Source organism: Vanellus vanellus (genome assembly GCF_965231255.1).
Source record: "Vanellus vanellus genome assembly, chromosome: 3".
NCBI classification, from domain to species: Eukaryota; Metazoa; Chordata; class Aves; order Charadriiformes; family Charadriidae; genus Vanellus; species Vanellus vanellus.
The window spans coordinates 57,708,305-57,727,877 of NC_138907.1; the positions used below are offsets into that span (position 1 = coordinate 57,708,305).

General features: G+C 38.9%; 1 protein-coding gene across 1 annotated transcript in view; it reads left to right on the plus strand.

Moving 5' to 3' along the window:
• CCDC170 (coiled-coil domain containing 170) overlaps positions 1–10,875 on the plus strand; it is a gene marked incomplete at its 5' end in the record, with an annotated part of 46,696 nt that extends 35,821 nt beyond the window's left edge. Inside the window, 5 exons of the mRNA XM_082480717.1 lie at positions 657–857; positions 2,638–2,811; positions 4,007–4,249; positions 5,118–5,354; positions 10,648–10,875. Coding sequence (XP_082336843.1) covers positions 657–857; positions 2,638–2,811; positions 4,007–4,249; positions 5,118–5,354; positions 10,648–10,848 — 1,056 coding nt within the window. The 3' untranslated portion in view covers positions 10,849–10,875. The remainder of the gene's footprint in view (positions 1–656; positions 858–2,637; positions 2,812–4,006; positions 4,250–5,117; positions 5,355–10,647) is intronic.
• Positions 10,876–19,573: the final 8,698 nt, after the last annotated feature.

Sequence of the window (19,573 nt, forward strand, 5' to 3'; positions counted from 1 at the left end):
AAACCATTACATTATACGTAGGTGTTGCAAACTTAACAGTATAGAGCTAGAATTGTTTTCAGAATTGTTAGTCTAGTTTCTTGTTATGAGATTTTATCCTTTTAGCCTTGGGCTTTGGCTAGATTACAGAAATTGTTATTATTATTTCTTAGCAAAATCTTTTATTTAAACACCCTTTAACAGCTAACAATTGGGAAGCACTCCTCTGAGACTTAGTTCTCCACACCTACATTCTCACCTACAGGCTGCATGTATTTTCTAAGCCACTTATCTGTTGTTTCCACTCAGCTCCTCAATAGGCTAGTGATTTTTTGACTTATTTTAAAGAATGTTAGTTGACTGCCAGGTGTTGCTGGTTTGCTGAAATATTTGGAAAGTTTGTGTCTAAATTTGTATTATTTTTTTATAGATATTAGCCCCTTTTAGTCAGTTGACTCAGATACGATTTCTGCTGTTCACTTTTGAATGTCTCAGGTCACCACTTCTGCCATTTTCTCCAGAAAATGACAGCAGATTTTTGTCTTTTTAAATGCATGTATTTTAAAGATAGATATTTTACCCTGTTTTTAATAATTTCAGGATGCATCTTTCATATCTTTCTAATATTTCCACACCCACCTAACCCCATATGTTTTGTTGGTTTGCTTGCTCCCTAGATGGTATCTCAGCTTGAAGCCCAAATAGCTAAATTGACTGAAGCTTTGGAAAATCAGACCAGATTGTACCAAGAAGCTCTAGAGAGGAGCAGGAAAGCTGAAAAACGTTCCGAGACTTTCCAGGATCAACTGAAACACTTGGAAGAGGAATTACTGTCTGTAGATCTGATGCAAGATGGTTTGAAGCTTGAGAAACAAAAAGTACTTGCATGCATTATTTTCTTTCGCACTAAAGTCAGTAAAGACAGAGATACAGCTAATTGTACTGCATTAATCAGCTGGAGTATTACTCATAGTACTGCAAGTAGTGCGAATTAGCAGTCAGGCATCATGTAGGGAGTAGTAATACTTTTTCTTTGACCAAAAATTTCAGTTGGAAAAAGTAGCTAAGCTTTTGAGTTTAATGTCCATTTAACGTGAATAAAAACCCAGATTAAAAGTAGTGTCTGTCAATACATCACAAATCATTCAAGGATTCTCTGATCTCAAAGCTTTCTTTGATCTCTCCATCGTTCTCTAATATATCCTCTGGTCTGCAGTCTCTCAAGATCTTGCAGTCCTTGATTCTTTTACATCCTTAGACTGTCAAGGCTACCAGGATTTTTTTATTAATTGTATGAATGAAAACACTGTTAACCTATAACACATCCGCGTACCAAGAGTTTGAAAAATTACATACTAGCTGGAAGGCTAAACCAGCCATCCAATACAGCTAAGAAAGACGAAGTTGTAGCATGTTACCAGGCCAAGATCAATGCTTAGAAAGTTGAATTTGCAAAGAATCAACAATTTGGTGCTGTCTGTTTTGCATTAGTCTATGATACAGTAACTTTTATGAATGAAGCATCCACCACATTGGGAGCAAACTAGAAAATGGAGCTGTTCCTTCCTCTCTGCTTCCTCTGTGAAGAACATGTGGCCCTAGTTTCTTAATGTCTGTCTAGGTTTTGCTGCAATAAAGAGATTTTTGTTGTGATTTTTTTCTGTTAATGAACCACTTCAGTGCTTTCTACTGCTGCTGCTGGTTTTAACTTTTTGAACTAGAAGGATCATGAAACAAAAAGAGATTCTTGCTATGTTTTATTATCTTGGGCTCAAGTAACAGTTATGGAACTGGTTTGTTGTGTTCTGTTTTGTTTTTCTTTGTTGCGTGCAAAGATTATGACCTGCAACAGAGGTAAGAGAAAATAAAGGCAAACATAGTTCTTAGTGAGAAGGAGAGCTCTGGATTTTGCAAGAGAGGCTAATTGAGACCAGGGAACTAATGCAATTTTTAAAGAGCTAGCAGGGCAGGACAAACCCAGGAAAAAACAGCTTAAATAATATTTAATATCTGTATGTGTTCACATCAGTAAACCAGATGGAGATGCAATTAAAATAATCTTTAAAGCAAATTGTAAACCAATAACTGTTATCTCTAAAACTTGCTGTTCCAAAGAAAGGCAAAAGACTGATCACATTAACATTCCTGGATCTCCTCAGACTACATCAGATCTCACCCATGGCATCGTTGGTAACAGTTTTACTCATTTTAGAGTTCACAGCAGTGGGCAATCACAGGATTTGCAATTAGTTGGAGTGTATGTCTGTCCTTTCTAACTTCTCCCTGCCAATGCATGGTTGTGTAAAGCAGCAGAGCCACAGACAGGAACTGGAGTCAGAAGCAGACATATATACCTAGTGCTCTTCTTACTGCAGAGGAGCAAAAACCAATCTGGTCTTGCCAAGAAGATAAATACAGTAGGTCCAGGGATTTATGGACAAAATAAATGTTGACTAAAAAGGACAAATGGAGAATCTGCAATTGTGTCAGAAGTGTGTACTATAAACATACCCTTTCAGTACATTATTTCGTGTGGATAGTGGACTTGACTACGTATAGTTGGTTGTGGGTGTAGGGGGAATTGTTTTTAAATATTACTTCCGGATTTTTAGTGAAGTTTAATTATTCTTTTACCCACTTTTCCACATCTTATCTTAGTATCTGAAATTTCTGGAGCAACTTAATGAGAAGATGAAGCTGGATGGCCTAGCAGCAGAGGTTGGATTTGATATGAATGTGGATGCGATTCTAGCCCGGGTAGAGCAGTTAGTGAAACTGGAAGGTGATGCAGTGATTGAAAACAAGACTATGGCATATAGCCTAAGAAGAAAGGTAGGCAAAAAAGACATAGTCTTACTGTTTGTTTCCAAGATAAAGATTATTATGGCTGTATTTCTATAGTGGCTTGCTGGAGGCAGCAGATTGGAACTTCATATATGTACAAGGAATTTCAAAGATGTTCGTTATGTAAAAAGAAGATGGCTAACATTTGCAAACTGTGCAAACAGACTGCATATTAAAACAAGTAAAACCACCAGTCAGTTAAATATGTGATACTGCTTTTCACAGCGTCTTAAATAAATGTATAAAGTTATGCATGTTTATATGTGTGTATATGTCTACTTTTTAATACACATATATAATATACTTCTGTAAGCAACTACTGTCGGTATTTAAATCTGAAAGGATCTGCTGGGAAGGGGGACATCTTACACAAACTTCTCTAGAAACTAGTAGGACATCAGTTGTACTTCACCAAGAATTTGAACATTTCCAACAAGAACTGTGCTCCTTTAGGAACAAATTGGTTCAAATTTGGTCAGATGACCTCTGTCACCCTGTTATGACAGAGTGAAATCTGGTTTTAGCCTTATCAGGATGGTTTAGACCTTAGAATTAGGTCTAAGGTTTAAACCAACACTTTTTTTTTTTTTTTTTTTTTCTGGAAGCAACTGCCTCTCTTGCAAAGAGTACAGTATGTATGTTAATACTCCTCCTCAGATGTTCCAGAGTAAAGCCTGGCAGCTCAGTGCAGGTAAACTGAAAACAGGTAGCTCCCTGAGCACCAAAATTCTAAAACTTAGCTGCTGGACCTTGTATAGGAGCAGTGGACGAAACCTTTCTTATTTATGTATGTTGGTTCTCCTTGCATGAAAGCCTTAATTAATTAAGGATGGAAATATCTTAAACTACCACAACCACTGAAGCCACTGTCTCCTTAATTAATCTCTCTTACCTCTTCCATTTGACAAGTGTATTTCAGACAATCTCAGATGTTATGAATGATGTGCAAGTATTTATATTCAAATAGCATGCAGTCTATATGGATGGAAAAGCACAATGAATTGGTAATATAAGAGGTATCAAGTTAGTGTATATGTTTATACTGCTTTACAGAGTTTTCAAGAGAGGAATAGGAGTTGAGGTTAAAGAAGCAACACGGGGACTAAATTTGCAAAACAATCTGTGTGGTACTATTGTCTTTCACATGTATTTTTTTCAAATATCCTTGTGTTTGGAAAACTAGTTGAAGACTCAGAAAGAAAAACTTGAAAGCAAAGAGCTGCACATGAACCTTTTGCGGCAGAAAATAACCCAGCTGGAAGAAGAGAAGCAAGTAAGGACTGCCTTAGCTGTGGAGAGGGACGAGGCCAATCTTGCTGTCAGAAAGTTACATAAGATGATGGAGAGGCTACAGAAGCAGCTTGATCTGGCAAGGGAAACAAATACTGATCTCAAAGCCAAGCTGTCTGAAACGAATGAACTTAAGGTGAGTTAAAAGGTTACATTTGTGCTTCTATCCATTATTCTTTTCCAGTTGGATACAGCTGGAGTTCATTTACAATAAATGTGTTCATGGAGAACTGCTCAAACCCATCTAGATGGGGAAAGCAAATACAATAGTACAACGTTTTGGGTATTTTGCAATTTGTCTTGATGTACTAAGTAGCATCTGTAAAGTACAATGTAAATTTTCAGACTAGTGTAAGAAAAATATGATATATGCATCCCTTTCTTTCCTGTCAATATTGCTGTAATCTTATATTTTCCCATACATTGCTCACAGAAAATCTATTCTGATAAGTATGGGGGGGAAAAAAGTTTTTTTTTCTGTATACACAAAGCAAGATGCTAAATTTTCATTGTTCCTGTGTTTTAATACATTGCAGCAGTAATAAATTACCCTCTTTAACCCAGGTGAAAACAAGTAGTTTGCAGTTGTTGATAGCTTGCCACTGCTGGAAGAAAAGGAGATTGATTTTATGTGAGTTTATGTCTTGTGGCTGACGGAGTGAAATAGATAAGTAGGTGCATGTTCTAACTGAAGGATTTTTACTAGCAAAACATTTGACAACTCTTTTTCATACTGTTTTTCCAGGGGCTAGCAGAAAATGAACTTTCACTGTGGTTTTTTGTCTGTCAAGTTACCTTTTTTCACAAAGCTTGTAGAGAATTATTTGTCTTTGAAGCAAAAATATTTTTGTTAATTGAGTTAATAACTTTTAGTGCACACATTTCATGAAGAACCCATAAGAAACCACATTAAAGTACTTATGATTACTCCTGATTATCTGTATTATTTGTTCCTGTTAGATGAAAATGTTTGACAAATTTAACATTACTTTATGTTTTCGCAGATCAAAACTTTGGAGCAGAACAGAACAATAGAAGAACTCAACAAGTCTCAAGGCAAATTGGAAAGAATGAAAGAAAAGGCCGAGAAACAACTTACCTCTGTGAAATCAGAACTTCTTTTAAAGGAGCGTAAAGCTGCTGAAGATAAAGAAAAAAATGAAAATATGTTCGAAGCAGTTACCAATGAGATGAAGGTGCTTAAAACAACCCTTGCAGAATTGGCAAAAAGGGAGAGACAGGTAGGTGTATAGGTATTTGACAAGTGCTAGCTGTCACTTAGAATAGAAGAATGAGGTATAGGTGGACCGGCTAACTCTCTGTGCTGAAAACTTTTATGAACATTATTAAACAAGGAAATTTCAGCTCACACTTGTGAGCCAGTCACAGTTGTGATTCTGAGTGGCAAAGCTATTCTTCAAGTTATATATGCAACAGAATATATAATAAACACAGACATTGTTTTGTTTGCTCACTGCAAAATATTATATCACCTTTTGGAGAAGTATAAAAATGCTTTAAAATCCTAGTATCTTTTTAAGGTGTATTTTTTCCATATGTCTTAGGTATAAAACTTATTTGCATGTTACCATGTATAGGTCATAAATTCAAAGTATGTTGGAAAAGATCAGAAAATTAAAAAAAAAAAACAACAAAACAAATCACACAATATTGAATGTAACTATTTTGGACTGATTTGTCACATGTATCTTTGTTAAAGTTTAGGTAAGAAAAAATTTTTGTGGTAACTCACCTTGGGGACGGTATAAGGAGTATGTGGAAAACACATTAGTAAATGTATTCCGTTCTAATTTTAAAAAAATTGTGGAGTATGTGTGTAACTGCCCTGCATATTATTTCTTGTAGAAATATTATAGATGGCGTAATTGTTGAAAGCCAATAGGATACTTCTTTAAAGTAAAAAATGTGTAATTTTAAATTCCTTATTTCAGCTGCTTAGAACTTTGTTAGTTATTCTAGCTAAATTTTTTATGCTGTGTGTTTGCCTTAGCAATTGCTCTGGATGAAATTTAAGAATGCTATTTCAAAAAATGAGTCCAGAAAAATACTGTTTTGCTCACATGGAGAAAAAACCCCACAACCTGAGGATCTTTCTTCCTGACAAGCTTTAGCACTCTTTTATTTTATAATGAAAGTTAGAAATTTGGCAGGAAAATTTAATTTCTTCAAATGTCACATGAGGAAACAAAGCATCCTGCACACAGAAGGAGGTAGGAATTATAGTCAGGAAATTATGCCATGGAATCATACATTGAGTACTTGCTAAAACCACACAAATGCTGAGTTTTTTACTGACTGAACCCAAGACATTTCAAGCCACTTGAATACTGTCTCAGTGTTCTTTGGGCAAATTTGAAGAACATGGGAAAAGCGAGGTGAGGACTACAAAGCGCAGAATGCTCAAGCACAGCATAGCACTAGTTCTCAAGCTTTCTGGGTTAGTGAATGAAAAGCTTCAACTTATAATTCACCAGCATCCACAATCACCTGCACCACAGGAACATACAAAATACCTGCAGGTGGAACTATACTGCTGAACTGGGAGCAAAGCTGTTTGCGAAACCGATGCCTGATATTTGTGCAGTGTTGGTTAGCAGTAATGACATTTTGAGAATATGAGAATTGTTGGTAATATTCATAGCATATTCTTCTGCATCTTAACAGTTTGCTTAGCTAAAATCTGTTCTTAAAATAAAGCTACTGTTGTTCCATGGATATCACTATGTGTAATGTTAAATAACATTGTAATAGTGCGTGGCTATTTTCCATGCTGTTAAAATTAAAAGCATACAGAGTTTAACTACTGCTAACTGGTTAAGACACTGATTTGTCTTGTGATCATAAAGAAAGGCAGAACATACTCAAGTGAAGTAAAAAATTAAGATTGGATTGAAGTAATTTAAAATTAACTCATAATTGGGATTTAACACAGTGTTTCTGGTTGTTCTTTGCTCTTTAGACTAGTAATTCCTACTAAGTTTAAGAGGAATAATTAGCTTTGGCATTTCTGTGTTTTGTTTCTTTTTTAAAATATTTTTTAATTTTTTTTTTTTAAGAGAACATGCAGAATCCAAGCATCTGAATTGTTAGAAGTGAAGTCCTGTAAGCAGGGCGTAATAGCACCGCCAATCTGCTTTAGGATTAACAGTCAGCTCTGGTAACTGTAGCAAATAACAACAAAGCATGCATATTCTTGGGTAGACGTATAAAAGCATTTAAAAAAATGGCATGCAAAGCATTATTAAATCATACTACAGAGTAAAAACCAGAGGGGTGAAGCTATATGTGAAGAGTCAAAAAAGTAGATATTACTAGAATATATAGAGAGGGGAATCAGTTGTATATTGAAATTTTACAAGACTAAGTGTAAGTTTACAGATATCTGTACTGTATTTCCTCTGCCTGTGGGGTGAACAGAAAATCTTTCTGACTTCATATATCGTTGTTGTATATTTCTGAATATAAATAAATAACAGCATAGCTGACGTGTTTTAATAAGACTAGATAAAGGGTATGCATAATGCCTGATGACAAAAGGATGTTCACAGGGACTGATAACATCAGTATGTGACCATTGCAGTCAACTACAGATTAAAATCCGAATATATTTTATTTTTATATCAGTTTAACTCAAGTCCTTATTTGCAGTAGTACGAATATAATTGTCAATGTTTTGGTTGAGGTTTTGATGGTTTTGTTATAAGGATTTTTTCCAGTCTTAGTTTCCCCCCCTTTTTTTTTCCTTTCTATTGGAATAAGACCCCTTCTACTTTCCTGTAGGTACAGAGTAAAACCAAAATGTAGTGTCTATTTTTTATTTCTGCTCCTCCCTCCTAATATCTTGTGTTAATACTCTAAATTGCATTCATTTCCCCTCTTTTACTTCAGATAATTTTACTTACTGGATGGAAGATGCAAAGAAAAAACCTTTGGTTTTGAGTCTTTAGTGATGTCTGTCTTTTATTATTTCTCTCCTTTACTTCAAATTGTGACTATCTTAGAAATATTAACTGCTATTGAAGAAAGCCTTAAATAGAAAGTTAGGTGGTACTTCTGTTAGCTTGTAGTACTTCTGTTCTTAATACCTCTATTGTTTTTAAAGCTGAAATACATACCTATTTTTTTTCTAGCTCTTATATGTTTTACTGCAAGATGTTAAAAAGTCATTAATGATGTGCTTACAGCAGTGTATTCACTTAAGATTATAAACACGCATCTTGCTCCATGTGAGACATGCGGTAGTGTTCTAAAGATCATCTAGAGTGTATCATCTGTTGCTTTTGTTTGAAGTTTTTAAAATTCAGATTGATGTCCTCTGGTTGGGCACTTTTACATCCAAGAATGATGGTTCTATTTGTCAGTTTATGTGGAGAATTTCTCTTTGTAGTCAACCCACTTTCTGCATTTTCACTGAAATACAGCTTTGTCTGCACTGTTTTATATGCCACAATATAATAGTCAGAAAAGTTTTATTTTTGTCTTGGTGTTATTCCATTAAAGTGGAAAAAAATCTTCAATTTAAAATTCACATAAATGATGGAAGGATTTCTTTAAGGGCTCTGTGTGTTTTCCAGTTTAGGTTATTTGCCAATGAAAGTTATTGAATTCTTAACATACTTATTGCCCATTCAGTATAGCTATGACCTGCTTTTCCCATCAGAAATGAAGAGTGAGGTGATTGTGTATATGTTTTTTATTTGTATCTATTCCCCCTGGCAAAATTCTGCCAGATCAGTAATCTGCATCGGTGTATCAAATTTAATTTGATTGCATTTGATACATGGTTGTAGTGCAATTTGGTTTACTCACAGTTGCTGTAATTAAGTTGAAGATCTTGCAATAACAAAGATATGAGAGCAAGACATTTGGTGCAGACGCTGGGATCAGCTGGGTTTGTTGTATAGACATCTTGTGGGGGTTTAATTCATCCAAAGACTGGATCTTTGCAGAGGGATGCCTTGATCTTTTAACATGAAGTCTGTATGGAAGCAAATTCCAGCTCTGCTGCCTGCTTGTCCTGTTTGTTTAAAAAAAATGTTTAAAATCTCAATCCACATGTTTAAAAAAATCATTAGCTTCTGCTAATTCGCCTAGCACTCTGCCAGAGGCCCACATCAGCGAACTCATGGCTTGGTGTTGAAGAGAACTTGGGGGTTTTTGGTGTTACATTGTTCCAATGTTTCACCCAAGACATTGCACTGCCTTGGTAACACAGATAGCTGGGACTGAAGTCTCAAATCCTTCTGCCCTATACTGTACTGATGTACTGGAATGAAACAAACTGTCTTTGGCAAAGTCTTGGAACAGAGACTTTGTTTTCAGGGTTTTTGTAGCTTGCACAGATGTTATAACTGCTTCAGAGTTCTTCACAGTGTTCTTGGGGTTCTTGGGGTTGGACATGTATTTCAGGGGTGCTTTTATCTCCTCCTTACCGTTAACCGTCAGCATGATTGGTGGAGTGAGGGTGCTGCCACACCAGATTGCGAGTCCAGCTTCTTGACGGTTTTGATGTTTCTGTGACATTTTGAGTCTTTGTCATACCTGGGAATGGGGATCTTGACATTCAAATAGACAGCGAGACAAATGCATTTCCTCAAATATGAAGTTTTTCCTCTTTTAATTGTGCGTTGACGATAAGGGGTGTTAAGGCATTGGTCATTTGGACTGTGTAATGCATTGTCTGTTGAAGTTTGACGTATAATGATCCGTATCGTGAGTTGAGAAGAGTAAATCAGCATTCATGTTCATCTGATCTTACGTTTTCAATCCAGTTGCTGGCAGGGTCACTAGTGATGACAATTACTTGTGGTTGTCTGTCCATTTGGAACTGCAGAGAGAAAGCTGGTTTCTTTAATTACTTTGCCAAATACCCTTCCTATGATATATTTTCAGCAGCTACACACAGAAGAAAAATGAGCATTTCTCAGGCTGTGTCTTGAATTTTGGCTGCATCCTGATTCCAAGTCAAAGTCAGACCAAAGGATGTGTCAAACCTCCACCTTTCTTCTAACTTCCTCTTTTCTGCTGTGGCTTCCACAAAAACGTGCAGGGTGTAGGGGAGTGGTGGCAGGCAGTGGTCAGGGGCTCGAGGTCAGGACCAGCACCTTAGCCTGTGCTGTGGGATGTGCCCACCAGGTTTCCAGTTGTCTGTATAGTTTGCAGGCATCTAGGTCAAGTACAACTCCTCTTCCCATCTTTTCTTCAGTTTTCACTGTTTAGGGAAGATATGCCTGTGAAGGATACTAAAGAACACTTGAAACTGCATTTTGTGTTCAACATCCTTAGAACCTCAGCTATTTACTTGTTTTTTTTTTCATTTGAGGTATGCCCCAAAAGACTTTCCATCCTCTTCAGGTCTCTGTATTGAGCAATAGCAGAAATTCCTATATTTTGCGCTGCTAATACAAATGCTTGTGTTTGTAGGTATATATGCATATATGTATATGTTTATTCAGGCATTTCCTTTAGTTGATATTTAATTTATTAGTAATTCCTTTCTGTTTGCTCTTGCAGCTGGCAGACTTCCGGGAGGTCATCTCGCGGATGCTGGGCCTCAACATTGCCAGCCTGGCTCTTCCCGACTATGAAATCATTACACGTCTTGAAGGGTTGATTCACTCTCATCAGCACCACTACTTCCCCTGTATCTGCCTCAAGGACGTGGCAAGGGCAGCAGAGGAACACTCGCAAAGAAACATACGGCTTCTTCACTGAAACACACGTTTTGTAAGGAGACAGAACAAAGCCAAGTTTTCTTTTGTGCTTCCCTACCTGCTAGACATGCATAGAAAACAGATATTTATTTCTGTTCCCTACTCTACAGATACTGACTTGGGCTGATTTTTAGTGTTTCAGTAGGGAGACTGAGCCGAATGGATAGAGGAAAGCCAGCGGCCTGGAGACAGCAAAGAGAAAATCCCTGGGCAGCACAGTACTTCAGTTATGAAAATGATAGGCAATATGTGAACAACGTATAGCCCTCCAGTTTCATTGCAGAGGCATTGAAGGCATGGGCCACCCGAGGTCAGTCTGTAATTTTGGGAAGTACTTGCTAATGAATGTCAGCTTCAGTGACATTCTTTGTGCTTTACCTCTGGGTGACAGGGATGAAATAAAGTGGGGGTTGTCCTGCTGTTGTACTGCTTGCAAAATGGGACCTCTCTCTGCATTTTTACACATAAGGACTTGAGCTTCAAGACAGTTAGCTGGAAGTTAGACAGAGAACTATCACAATTTTGGACCAAGTTTGTTTTTTTTTCTCCTGTTATTTTCCTTAGTCTGCTCTTGTGCCAAAACAAAAAGTTACGCTTTTTCAGCAAAGGGTCTTTCACAGGTTCCAGTCATGTGCCTGGTGTAGATATATTTGGTAAAATTGCATGTTGCCCTTGGTCATGTTGCCTTGAAAATTTTTCTTCTAGCTGCTGTATTCCTTGGGCAATTAATCTGTAGGCCAAATAAGTGGCAGTTCTTCTGAGTTAATAAAAAGTTATTTTAAAATGCTTATCTGCTACAAAAAAACAGTTGAATTACTAAAGTCTTTATTTTCAGAAAAGCAATGATGAGCTGTCCAAAATCACCTCGTAATCATAAAATCTGCTTGCCTGTCACCCTTTCTGAGTGTTGTTAAACTTCATGGTTTTTTTTAAAGAAATTTGAACAATAAAACTGTTTTAATAGTACACTTAAACTGTCTTCTATATTTTTTAGTTGTCTCTTCCCATTATATATTTTATATGAATGTGTACAACAGTAAAGAAGACTTACCTATTTATTTCTGACCATTGTGGACTTTCTAAGGTATCTCAGCAATGATAACCCACTCACTAAAAAAGAGCACGCTATTTTAAGAAAAATGAGACTTTTTCAAGTAAGTGTGGTAATTTTGGTATCTGGCTAGCAACTCAAAGCATTATAGGTTGGTTTTATTTCACTTGCCTCTGAAGAATCATTTCTCAGGGACTTGTTAGTGAAAAAACAGAAAACACCCAAGCTTTGGCAAAATTAGTCATTTGAGGAGATACGGTAAATCATATATTCTTATACTCCTGTGGCTACCTGGATAAAAATCAATTTCCTGTCTTGTTTATAATGTAACATGTTTTATAATGTAACATGAACAAAAGAAAAAGGTTAATATTAAATTATATAGACTTAAACTTAGGAAAGCACCACAATTTCAAAGTAAAATAAAAGATTGAAATGTAAACATTTTTATTCATGATACGTTGGTTGGGAATTTAGAGGGTGGAAAAGGGTGTAATAATTTTCTAATTCTTTGTGAGAGAACACAAGTAGTTTCAGCTTCTGTTTTGCTCATTCTATAGGCAATAACTGCTTGAGTTATTACTAAACAAAACAACCCGTTTTCTTCATCCATGTTAATAAATATTATAAAAAGTATATTTTACCATATTTTGCAAATTAAATAAAGTGCATTACAAAATAAGGTCCACTCAGCCCAGATAATAACTTTAAGAAATAGTCTCTGAGAAAGCCAATCATAAAGTAAGTATGCATATTTGGCTGTATCTTATGGTTGTGAGATGATTTCCTAAAGTCTGCCAGGAGATTTAAGATTTCCTGCCACGCTCAGCAGTCTTGTATCCTGCCACCCCGTGACCAGCCGTGGCACCAGCAGTGAAGTTCCAGCCCCACAGAAGCCACCAGCAAAGTTCTCTGCATTACTTCAGAGGAGGCAAGTTTTCACATGGAGTTGGTAGCAAAGCTTGGTTACTGTCTTGAATGTTAAGCCAACAGAAAGCAGAATAAGGGTTTTCCTAATGCCTCTTTTTTTTTTTTACACAGTGGATCTGTATTTTTTGAAATATTAATGCTAATGTTCATCAAGTAAGATGGCTTCTTAGCTGGCTATTAATATTCCCTGTATTTGCTTTACTTTTGGAAGAGTACTGACATCTTAGTTCATTTAGCCAAAGCAAATACAACAATAACAACAACAAAAAAATCAAAGTAGTAATTTGACATGAACAAAGTTCAGGTGATTTTTGACCCATGTAATTTAATTAACCCCTGAACAAAGTTTAAACTGACTTGCAATCTTTTTTTAAGGTTTGTTTTACACAGCATTGAACTTCGTCTTCCTTTTGGAAAAAAAAATAAAACAGGATTATGAATGCTTTCAACATTTGTTTCCAACATTTTCTTATTTTTTAAACCAAGATGTATTCAACACAAGACAGATCTGATAGAAATCTGAAAGCGTGCATTAAAGTTGTGTCAGCAGACACCCCTCTTTTGGTAGATTATTTTTACTCAGTTTGTTGGTATTAATAAAAGGTATGGGATTAAGGATTTGCTATCTGTTCATAATTACTCTTTTATTGTGGTGAAGGATTCCTGATTTATCAACAGAATACATATTAAAAAAATAATATGTGTGAAATCATAGAATGGTACAGCTACAGGGCTGGATTTTTTTTCTCCAAATAATAGCTGGAGCAACTCCAATGAAGATGGCTTCGTTATTTCAAATAGGTAGTGTTAAAAAAAGGCAAAACTCAACAAATTAAAATGTTGCAATTCTAGATACTGAAATTAAATACTTTACGTGCCATAAACATTGTATGAATGAAATAACAATGCAAATAGAAAAATGAGTGTTACAACATTAGGAGTGTATTAAAACATATGCAACTGAATTTTTGTCCATACAGCATATTGCTGATAATACATTCTTACAAACACAGGAATTAATCCAGTAGAATTTCTTTCCTCAAAGAAATTAAGTGCAAAAGCTTTGAAATGCTTTGCTGAATTAGGATTGGGAAACACAAAACCAGATCACATTAAATTGCTCTTACGCTTCTTTTGCTCGGGAGTTTATTACTGCATAGAGCAGTTTACTTGCTTTTCCTCGTTTTCTTTCTGTGGATGATGTGTGCATCACCCATGTTTCCCTAGGGATGTTCAGTTACTGCATTATTTTGCACATTATGATGGTGCAGGGGAGGGAAAATATGGATGAGCCATGTCATAATAGATTTTAAATAAAAAAGGCAGGTGCGGAATCAGGCATGTTTCTAGAAAAAAAGGCTACTGGATCATGTATTTTCCCAAACTTTTTCATATGAAATAGAAGTATTTTTTAAGACTATAGATGCTGACCGTTTCTCTTGACCATCAAAGAGAAAAAGGGGGAGGAATGGAACAAACGGAAGTGAAATTCTCTATGAATTTAGAGAAAATGGATCTCTGATATTACTGAAGCACAGAAAACAAAATTAGTTAACTATGTGGAAAATAGAAAAAATGATAATTTGCCAGAATAGGAATTGGAAAGAATGTTCAAACATAATCCTTTTCGAATGGAAGATTTCAGATTGCTTTGTTCTTCTGTCAAAACAAGTAAGAATCCTCTATGGCAATGCTTTTTTTTTTTCTGGAAGAAAGGAGGACGACTTTATTAGGCTGTACTCTTAATTACTCAAGAATAACTGAGTCAGAAATAAAAGATTTACAAAACAAGACAATTTTCTTGTACAAAACAGACAACAGTTTTAGTGTCAGCTAATGAACCATGAGACAAAGAACACTTCTTTTCAGAAGGCAATAAATAAAACAGTTGAGAGAAGTTTTATTGTTTTTTCCCCTGTGATTACTTACACTTTTGGCAAGTAGGAGAAACAACACAAAGAAGATCACAATGTGAGAAAATGGGGTCCAAGCTGTTGTCTTCCAAGTGGTGCCAGGTAGAGAAACCAACAGTCAGATGGCTTCTGGTAATGCTGCGGATGGGACTGGATAGCAGGAATTCTAACCAGGCTGGGAGCTGAATAGGGTCAGGCTCCCGGCTACGTACAGGTAACTCCTCTCCTATGAGGACAGGCTGCGAGCGTTGGGGTGGTTCAGCCTGGAGAAGAGAAGGCTCTGGGGAGACCCTATTGCAGCCTTTCAGTACTTGAAGGGGGTTTATAAGAAAGATGGGGACAGACTTTCTAGTAGGGTCTGTAGTGATAAGACAAGGGGTAATGGTTTTAAACTAAGAGGGGGTAGATTCAGACTAGCTATAAGGAAGAAATTTTTTCCAACGGTGAAACACTGGTTGCCCAGAGAGGTGGTAGATGCCCCATCCCTGGAAACATTCAAGGTCAGGTTGGACGGGGCTCTGAGCAACCTGTTCTAGTTGAAGATGTCCCTGATCATTGCAGGGAGGTGGGACTAGATGACCTTCAAATGCCCTGTCCAACCCAAACTATTCTATGCCTCTATGATTCTATGTTTACAAAATGATGATTTGGGCTTTTTTTTTTTTTTGGGAAATGGAATGTTAGAGGGCTGGGTGGGAAAGATGTGTGCTTGGTCATAAACCAAACATTCAATTTACTATTAATACTATTTTTTAAATAGGCCATTCAATGTAATTTAATCTGGAAAAAAAAAAAGAACCTTCATCTACAAAATATTCTTCTTACCACACCTTAGTAGTGAGAAAAGCTATTTAGGGCGCTGATTAAGAACCCCTGAATTCATTCCAAAAGAACAAGCCTAGTTTCCCCTTCCAAAACCAGAGTGCTGCCCGCTGGTGACAGTCGCTCCTGCCAGGCAGTACAGCCGGCCTCTGCCCGTGCCCTGTGGGCAGCCGAGCCCACCGCCGAGGGCTGCCTGCCTCTGGGCGGCCGCTCTGGGTGTCCTCATGCCGGTGCGTGCCCTCTGACTCCCCGTCGGCTGCCAAGTCCCCTCCTCAGCCGTGACCCTGGCCAGCCGGGACTGTTCCTCAGGCCCTTGCGCTGGGAGCTCTGGTTACAAGACAAATATGCGGTGGTAGCTGTGGGAGGCTGGGAGAACTTCCCCAGTGGTGCTACGAAGGCAGCAACGCGCCAGTGGAGCTGACTCAGCCCTTTCTGCTCCTGTTCTTGTTTTTGTCCTGTGAGGAAGAGCAGGACCGCGGCGGCTCCGTGGGCTGCGGTGGGGCATTAAGGACAAGCCTGGCAAACGGGGCTGTGAGCCCGGGCGGATGGAAGAGCCACCTCTGGTCCCAACGGGGAGCGTCTGCAGTCTGTAACCTGCGCTTTGATTGATGGCCAGGCTCCTCTTGGGCTCAGGCTGGCACAGCGAAGAAGTGAGAAGCACTGAGACAAGTATTTTGAAGCGTTTCTTCTGCGTACCCTTCATACTGCAGTAACAGTGTAAAAATATGCAGCATAAGTTGTAAAGAAGCAGCAGAAATTTATATGAGCAGCCACTCTGGCTGGCTTCTTGCCCATAGGGGTGGTCAGAGACTCACAGTTAGCCCAAGAGGCACCCCAAAGGACAAGCAGAAATACAGTACTGGCAGGCAGCTCTCAGACCGTTCTTTGAAGCCATTTGCTGTTTTCTTTTAGCCTCCACATGCTCTGTTAAATTTGCTGTCGTTAACAGTACCTTTCTCACCTTGAGCTTTCACAGATCGCTTATCTGCAGCGAAATCTCTGGGGACGGCCCTGCTCTTCATCCGGTGAGGTTTCAAGCCCGACCCCTGCAGGAGCCCCAGTGCCAGCCGGGTTGTGTCGGGCTGCTGGGGAAACCTGCCCATGCTCTCGCTCTGCTGCCACTTTCTGTCCCTCAGCCCTGGCAACCTCCTCCAGCACTATGCATCTCACCTCTAGCCAGGCTCTGGTCGGCTCTGGCCAGGCTCTGGTGGGGCCTTTGCAGCACTTTGCAGAGCTCAGCACACACCAAGACATAATTCGCTTTCTTGTGTAAGACTACAGAGTCTTCTAGACTGCTGCAGAGGCTTGAAGGTGCTTCATACCGCTTTTAGGTGTTCTTCTGGAGCTTCTAGGGTGGGGGCAGCAAGTACGTGCTTGTGTGGGGAGGAAAAAGAGCAGAAAGGTTTTAGTCAACCTAAAGGGATCCTATGAAATAGCAAGCCTGTGTCGGGCACGTGACAAGGGGACAGATATGTACTGCTGGTTCGTGGAGCTGCAAGAAGAAGAAGGAGGTAAAATGGTGGCAGCAGGCCAAGCAGAAAGGCGCAGGTGCAGATGTTTGTGAAGCAGACCGCAATCATTTTAATAGCAGAAGCCTACGGCCATCAGTGTAGATGAAGGAATCTTGCAGGTTGGGGTGTAAAGTCCCTTATAGCTTTCCTTGGAGATTGGTTCAAGCCAGGCTGTGCAGAAAAGTGCTAGGCTAGTGCTGAGATTGTCACACTAATATCAATGCCTAATCATTTTGATAGTGTTTGGTATTACAGACATTTAGAATAATACTTCTACGGTATGCGACACCATTAGCTGGGTCTGACTGCTTTCGAGAATATGGATTGAGAACAGTTGAACAACGGATAGACAACACTGTTGGGGAGTGTCCAGCAGGAACGGAGAAGTAGCGTGGCTCACACAACATTTAGGGATCCAAATCTGAGTGTGTATTGATGACATTTAGCTTCTTGAGGGTTTGTGGAAGGAGGTGGGGACAGAGAATATTTGAGATGCATCCCACAAAGTCATGGAGCTAAAATGGATTGATTTAAGTGGCTAAAAATATGCTTGAAATTACTTCCCTTTTTTACTGTTAGCAACTATCTGCCTCAACAGTTCAAGACAGCAGGCCATGAAGATCACAGGAATCAAAAAAGAATAAATATTTGAAAAAGAAACCGGTAAACAGAGATGGATTTACACTAACGACCTGAACAGAGAATAATGTCGTGGGTTCAGAGCTCCACAGAATAATTCTTTGGTGATAAATCTCAACTGTAAGGCTTTATAGATTTCTGACTTGCGGACGAGCTTTGGGATAGAAACGCGAGGAGCTAGTTGCCCTTGGATATCTGCCCGTGATGTAGAGGGAAAAAGGGAGGATGGAGCAGGAGGAAGGGCTGACGAAGTGCCCGAGGACTGCTGCCCAGCTGCTTTTCACATCAAGATAGGTAACCTTCCTTTCAGTCTCAGGAAGCCCTATGCATGGCAATGTCTGCGCCAGCAAGTGACAGAGATGCAAAATCCCCCCTGTTAGGATAAAAATTTTTAACAGCAGCTTTTTTTATTCTTAAGCAGTGTGCTTTCAAGTACTTCTAATGTAGTTCTTTGCAGTGGCTTTCTGGCCTGAAAGTCAAAGAAGACGTTGTATTTCTCCAAAAATGTTCCCTCTGTGGTTTTCCTAAGAAATCCGTGACTGGTTTGGGAGTTTGGTTTATATATGTGTCTGTAGCACTAATAGTATTGCCTGTTATGCAATGTGATGCTTTGCTTTTATTTACAGGAGGAGCGAAGTCTTCCACGCCAGCTGGCAGAATTTATTCATTTGAAAATTCAAGTCAAAATGCTTCAGTGATTCCTAAGAACAAGACTAATGGAAAACTCATAATTTGCCTATATCCATAAATAAAAATCTGGCAATTTGGAGGAATTCAGGCCAGAGTAAAAAATTGCCTTCTTTATAATGAGTGTTCCTGGCTGCTGTAGGCCAGAACAAAGGTTGACACATCTCTCTGCTCCCAGTGCTCTTTTCACTGGGAACAAGTGGGAGTAGAAGGAGTGGTTTGGCTCAAAGCCACAGGGAAAAACAGACAGTCTCAGGAAGGAGCTAGTTATGGCAGGTTTCACAGGGAAGGAGGAGAAAGGAGGTTTGTGGGACAGATAGAGGAAAGGTGGGCTCGGGGGGAAAAGAAAGAAAGTGATATGAGTAGCTGGGTAGGGAGGTGGGGACGAGCGTTCGGGAGAGCTGAGGCTTGGGAAGCGAGCAGCAGGTAGCTGTGAGGATAGGAGCTGATTGGAGCTTCCTAGTCAGAGAGACCGGGATGAAGGACCGGCGGGGGGAAGCCAAGGGAGGGAGACTGAAGCTGAGAGTGTTGGGTGCAGTAAGGGAAAAACCCAGGAACAGCATGAGAAAATGAGCACTCGCGTGTCCAGATGAAGGAGGAAGAGTGGGAGGAAGCAAGGTGACGTAGGATGGAAAAAAACATATCAAACTGTGTTTTGTTGTGCAAGGATCTCTTGCTTTGTGTGCATTGCTGGGGTTGCTACGAGTGCCTTCTAGCAGTGGTGCATGCCACCGGACTACTGTTTGGCAAGTGCTGTTTGCTTCCTTGACCACCTCTCACAGGGAATGTCTTGAGTCAAATCTGTTGGCACAAACAGCGCTACTCCCAGCATTTCACACCAGCAGGAGACTGGGCATGCTGGACTTTGTGAAGTTCTTCCACTATGTACATGAACTCTGCATATCAGAAGGGCTTTAACTGTCTTGGTTTTGGAGGTGAAGAGAACGCAGAATGGCTGTTAAAGATCAATTGGAATTATGAGGGTGAATATCCTCAGGGACACAAATTGAGTTTGAAAACCAGATACAACCAAAACTAAAATAATCTGCTTCCTGCCTCCGTCAGACTTCAGCAATACTGTCAAAATGAAGGGGTGGCAGGGGGCAGGGGCTGGGGCTGGGGCAAAAGTGTGAAGGAAATGGTGGAGTGGTTTGAAAATGGTCTAAAAACAAG